At 42.4% G+C, this 6455-nt stretch overlaps 1 protein-coding gene across 1 annotated transcript; it reads right to left on the reverse strand.

The window, feature by feature from the left end:
• Nucleotides 1-2485: 2485 nt before the first annotated feature.
• LOC138869203 (uncharacterized) lies at nucleotides 2486-3118 on the reverse strand. The gene is made up of 2 exons (XM_070146803.1): nucleotides 2696-3118; nucleotides 2486-2596 (listed from the first exon to the last, which is right to left on the reverse strand). Exons 1-2 carry the CDS (start codon nucleotides 3116-3118, stop codon nucleotides 2486-2488), a joined length of 534 nt encoding a protein of 177 aa, XP_070002904.1.
• Nucleotides 3119-6455: the final 3337 nt, after the last annotated feature.

Genomic DNA, 6455 nt, shown 5'->3' on the forward strand with positions numbered 1-6455 from the left:
CTTATGCTATCTCAATCATATTAGTCTCATGATGGGCCGGCAATGGGTTTTGGTTGATGTTGGGTGCCTCCGAGGCTTGGACCTCAATCCAATTAGTATCAATGAGCTCTTAAATAGCTATTTTCAACTTCCAGCATTTCTCTGTGTCGTGACCCGGGGTCCCTGAACAATACTCGCAACTCACTAAGCGGTCAAGATTTCTGGGAGGGGGATTCGGCAGTTTAGCCTCGATCGGATTCAACATACCCAACTATCTCAGTCGATGGAATAGACTAGTATATGATTCACCCAAAGGAGTGAAGGTCTTCTGTTTCTGCTACCTCTCATTCTTAAAGGCTTGATTTGGTCGAAAAACTATTCCAGAGGGATTTCTGTATGCTTTCGAGGGTGGATGGGCATTTTGTGGAGCCAGGTATGGTCTTTGTGGAGCTAACGCATGCCATTGTGTGTGAGCGGGAGGTTGGGTATAGGTTTGTGCGTTATGGACGGAAAAATGGGGATCAGGCGGTGGGTAGTAGTGTTGTGGTGGACTATATGGAGTGTGGGGGTAAGTTTGGTGGTAGGGTCGAGGCGGGTTGTAGTAACGTGGAAGATTCCTGGATCCAACCCAAGCTCCCGACTCAATTGTAGCGACATCCTCTTTCTTCTTCTTCCCGAGTACACCCCTAGTACCGTTTTGAATGGCCTGGGTGGTCGCTTTGATTGCTTAATAACTCATGATCTTGTTGGACTTGAGTCCCTCCTCAACTATGCCTCCCATTTTTACAACTTCATTAAAGGACTTGCCTACTACTGACACCAAGTGACCAAAATAAGTGGGTTCCAAAGCCTGCAAGAAATAATCAACCATCTCACTTTCTTTCAGCGGAGGGTCAATCCTCGCTGGTTGCTCTCTCCAACGGAATCCATATTCCCTGAAGCTCTCACCGGGCTTCTTCTCAATCGTTGTCAATGACAGACGGTCTGGGATACTTTCGCGGTTGTACTGAAAATGGCAGGCGAAGGCTTGGGCCAAATCGTCCCATGTGTACCATCTGTTGTGATCTTGTCTGGTATACCATTCTAATGCTGATCCACTCAAACTTTGGCTGAAATATGCCATGAACAATTCATCTCTTCCACTTGCTCCTCTCATCTTGCTACAAAATCCTCTTAAGTGTGCTACTGGGTCACCATGCCCGTCGTACAGATCAAACTTGGGAATTTTGAACCCTACTGGTATCTGAACATCTGGGAACAGACATAAATCTTTATAAGCCACACTTACTTGACCTCCCAACCTCCTCATATCTCTAAATGATTGTTCTAAGCTTTTGACCTTTCTGATCATCTCTTCATGCTCTGGATTTTTGGGTGGCTTCTCAGTCTCTACCGGGAGATCAAGATGAGGGGCGCAAAAATATGGTTCTGGAACTTTGAAGGTGGGTTCAGGGGGATAGTACTGGTTGTCGTGAGTTTGGAACAGAGGTTTCATTGGAAGATTAGTGTAATGTAGCAGGTGGAGGTGCCAAAAAAATAGGTGTAATTGGTTGAGGGGGTATGGGACTTGTTTGGGTGGTGGAGCTTGAGAAGTATGGGAAGTGACGCCATAGCATTGTTGGTAGAGGGGAAAGGCTGGAGATGAGTTCACAGTGGGGGGTTCCGGAGGTTGGGCTGATGGTGGGATATAAGCAGGGTTGGCGGGATAAACTGGTGGTGGATGCCCTTTTGCCCAGGCTTGGTACATTTCAGCCATCTGCTGCTTTAACTTATACATATCTCCTTCATTGCATTAACATCTAGTTCTTCCACCTCTTTTGACGGGTCAACAATACTTGTCTCCGGTTCTTGGTTGGCCATATTCAGCCTGTCTTTTTATCGGGTGTTGTATGAGTGAGTTGCCAGAATGCCAATCAACTAACCACCTGCCTGGACTCAACACATCAAACAACAACCTTGTTAGCGATTAGGCTTTAACAGATTGGTAACCGCACATTGGGCATGAATGCACCTAAGCAGTTAACCGTCTCAATTACGTATTTGATCGGTTGCATGCGTCATCCCGGCCTTTTCTTACTTTCAATTGCAAACTTCCCCCCTTTTCTTTCTTTTTCTTTTCCTTCCTTTCACTCTTGCCTCTGTTCACTCTTTGTTTTTATTCCCTCTTGATTTCTTATTTTCTAGCTTTTCTTTCTTGTTTTTTTCGCTCCTTTTCTTTTCTTTACTCTCTTGTTTTTTCTCTTATTTTCTTTCTCTCTTTTCATTTGGTTACGGTCAAATCTTATGGAGATTGCCTACGTATCATGATCCCGCATGAATCAGACCAAGCATAGTTCTTGAAGATAAAAAATAGTGAAACATTTTTTTTGGAATTTTCAAATTGTTTCATAATATGACTCGGAAATAGACTTAAACAAAAACTAACAGACTCTGATGAAAGACGAAATACAGACTCGAAAAACAAACAACCCATATACTCTAATAAAAGAAATACAGACTCATGAAATTACGAATACATCAGTGCCTCAATTGCCTCCGGGACCCGTGGGGCATCATTCGGCCTCGCCGCGGGCCGACTCGCTAAATCCCCTTGGAGGTGGTAGAGATCTTCCATTACCTGGCGAACAAAAATCATCACAGTAGCAAAGAACATAGATCTAGTCATATCCTCACAGCTACTGCACTTCATCGCGATGTAGTTGGCGACCCTTTTGACACGCTCTCTTATGACACCCTTCTCTTGCAACAAACGCTCAATCTGTTCGGTTCTGGCTTCCAAAGTTTGTTTGGCTACTTGGTTCTGCTCTTGGAGTTGTTGCAAGTCTCTTTCTAGCCGTGCCATTGTCGTATAACACTGTTCCCTTTCAGCCTTAAAGTCTTTCGCCTGTCTGATTGTTTTATTCTCCATAGTGATGACCCTTTTCTTTAGTCCTGCGACCTCATTGTCGTACTTTTCTTTCAACTGCTTAACCAGGTGCGCTCGTTCATATGCGTTTTTAGCCAATTGCTTTCGAGCCCAGGCTAGTTCACTTTCTGCTTTGTTCAAATTGAAACTGCAGTCATTCACTTTCTGCCTCAGGTTATTTATGAGCTTTTCATCTTTGGAACTTCGGACGGGGTTTTCTGCTGCTAATTTCATTTTCTGAATTTGGGCTTAGAGGGCCTCATTTTCTTTGGCTAGCCTTTTCTTTTATCCTTCGTCCACCGCGACTTGCAAGCCACTCTCGAATTAAAGCTCTCTGACTTGCTTTTCCAATTTTCCTATTGTGGCCCTGTACTCATTCTCCTTAACCAACCAAGCCTACTATTCTTGCGACGCCTCAACTAGGGGTGGGCATAAAATCCGAAAAACTGAATTTCGAACCGAACCGAATTAATTTGGTATTTCGGTTTCGGTTTTTTCGGTATTTTGGTACAAAAATTTCGGTAATTCGGTACGGTATACGGTATTGAATTTTTGATATTTCGGTAATTTCGGTATACCGAAATACCGAAATAGTTTATAAATTGAGACAGTAATTGATGCTTGCAGTTATGTTTATTTGATAATATTTGATCTTTTCTTTGTACTCATTTTGTTTGGTCTTCCTTAATAGCAGTAGTACACAATATTACTCATCTTTTAACAAGTACCAAAATTTAAATAATGTAGTGATTGAGTAATAATAATAATAGCAATAAAACTAATATATTAATTGGGAAATACATTTTTCTATTCTTCTTCATGATATTTAACAGAGCAAAGGTTCTAACATTTAACCAAAGCACTACAACACAAATTAAACGTTCTACTTACTGAATACTCCACCAGCTACACCAGACAAAACCTATACCTTTGTTGTGCTCCATGAAGTAGAAAATGGTTTAAACCGAAACCGTACCGAACCAAAATAAGAAATACCGAACCGTACCAAAATACTTTGGTACGGTATTTGGTATACACAATTAATAAACCGAAAACCGAAATACCGAACCAAAATTCTTAAATACCGAACCGAAATACTGAATGCCCACCCCTAGCCTCAACGAATTCTTGAATGTGAGGCTTTTTGGCTGGTCTTTCTTGTTCGGCCCTTGCAGTGTTCTTCTTTCTATACCAGGCAAGATAGGCGGGTGAGACTTCGCCTCTAGATAGGTCATGCACTCGAGTGTTCACCGTCAAATACGGGTATTCATTCCAAATAGAATGAACTGTTTCTTCATGAAATTGGCCATCGGAACTAACCTCGACCGCATAAACACTAAGATCTTCATCTGGGTGCATCACCTGACACCTTCCCAACTGTCTCATCTCCCGGTAAGGAGTGTAGGGCTGAATACCTAGCAGACCCATTAGGAGGAAGTAAGGACAAGTGGCGGCCATATACACAATCTCTTCAACAGGAAGCCAACCCAATGTCCATTCTATTTGTCCTGTAGTAATGGAACGAAGGCAGGATACCCAATTTCCAAACCCCTCTGACAGCTTGAACCCTGAAGTCCTTGTGTCACACTCTTCAATGCAACTTTTCTTTGCAGATCCATAACTCATATACCGAGGGCGATGACACAGGTGCTCGATCATCCACATTTATAACAGCAAATTGCACCCCTCAAAGAAATCCGCCCCAGCTTTACAGGCTGTGAGAGCTCGGTACATCTCAGACATTATCATAGGGGCAAGAATGCTTTTGGCATTGGTAATCAGGACCTTGATGACTCCGGCCACCCGCAAATCGATATTCCCGTCTTTTCGGAGGAACACCACAAGGCCTAGGAAAGCTACTATGAAGGCGAAACGCCTATGCTCATCCAATTTTGTTCGGTTTTCTCTGCTACAAACCCTGCTTTCCGGATCGTTGAACCCTCTTACATGCCCGTACCTCTGATATATAAAATGTAGAGTAGAATAACCATCCTCCAACTCCGAATACGGGACTCTCTTGCTTATTTTTAGCAAATCCATGAACTTGTGAGAGTTAACGGCTCTTGGAGCGATTAGGTACTTATGCCTCAGCCCTTAAGTACTTCCCATATAACCTTCTATTTCTTCCAAGGTTGGGGTGAGTTCAAAATCCGAAAAGTGAAAAATGTTATGGGCCAGGTCCCAAAACGTAACCAAAGCTTTTATGATATCTCCTCTAGGTCTGATTTTCAACAACCCGGTGAGACCTCCCAAATGTAGGTTGACTTTATCTTGCTCCGATTTTCCCAGATCCTCCCACCACATATGCAACTCCAAAGGGATCTTGTTCATGACTGTTATCGGCAAATTTGGACTCGCGCTCATTCTGCACATTTATTAGGGTGATTAAGCAAAAATCAAGACTCATTTGACTCAAAGACAAAATTGACACTTTTTTCTCTTATTTTTTATTTAAAATAAAATCCAGTTTTGCAAGTACGGTTTTTCAGCACCCCGGAGACGAAGATTTTAAGGCTGTGTTGGCTAACCGGTGAAAACCTTGAAAAATTGACCACATGCAGCTGTTCTTGCAAAAACAGCCTTCCAGTGCCCTTTTAGAGACATTCGGCTATTTCTGACAAGAATGGCACCACCCTAATTATTTTAAATAAAAGTAAAATTTTTGTTCTTTTGGGATATTTTGGCAAAAAGGGAAGTTGGACCCGATGGGGGTTGCCTACGTATCCCACATCCGGTAGGAATCAAACTGGCGTAGTTCTAACAAATAAAACGAACTATTTTCGAAAACAAAACTCCTTTCTCATTTTTCAATTCGTTTTCTCTTTTTTTTTTCAAAAATTCGGCAGAGTTTCAGCGTTATTTGGACACTGGTTTTTCTTCAAACAGGTGATTCACTCCCTTAACCCTCTACACTGCTATTTCTTTCCCAAATTCTCTCCTTTCATTCCAAAGTCGGTCAGCATGCAAATCCAAAGCAAATAAATGCGCAAGTAGCAAGTGAGATGCATCAGGATGGTCTTTTTTATTTTGGGTGCACCTGTCCTAGACAGACCCAACCCCTATGTTGAGTCTCCAAAGTCAAAATGTGCATGATGCAAAAAAACGTTCCTATTAAGGATCCGACATGAGGTATTGTTATACTAGGTTTAAAACTTGGGTTTATTGTTCTAGACCTCGCTTACCCGAGCGGACAACTCGAGCCGAGGGGGGATGCGTACTGGTAACCGAAAGATCATACGGCTTTTCAACTTGTCCGAACCTCATTCTATTTGGGATATGACACTAACAGAAAGAAGTCACGACCAACATGCACTCCTCAAGAGGGAGAAGAGAGGGGTTTCGTAGCAGTTTATATATACAGTTCAGATAATATCAAAGCGGTAAAAAGCAACATTTAGCACGTTAGGCTCAAACATGTAATAAAATCAGATAACAGATAAACCATATGTAACAATTCATCTAAGCTCGAATTCTTGAACCCTGAACTAGATATTCTAGGTTCGATCCCCAGCAGAGTCTCCAGAGCTACCACACCTCCTTTTTACCCACACCCCCTGATGAAAGGGGTATA

Source organism: Nicotiana sylvestris, chromosome 5 (assembly GCF_000393655.2).
Source record: "Nicotiana sylvestris chromosome 5, ASM39365v2, whole genome shotgun sequence".
Lineage (NCBI taxonomy): Eukaryota > Viridiplantae > Streptophyta > Magnoliopsida > Solanales > Solanaceae > Nicotiana > Nicotiana sylvestris.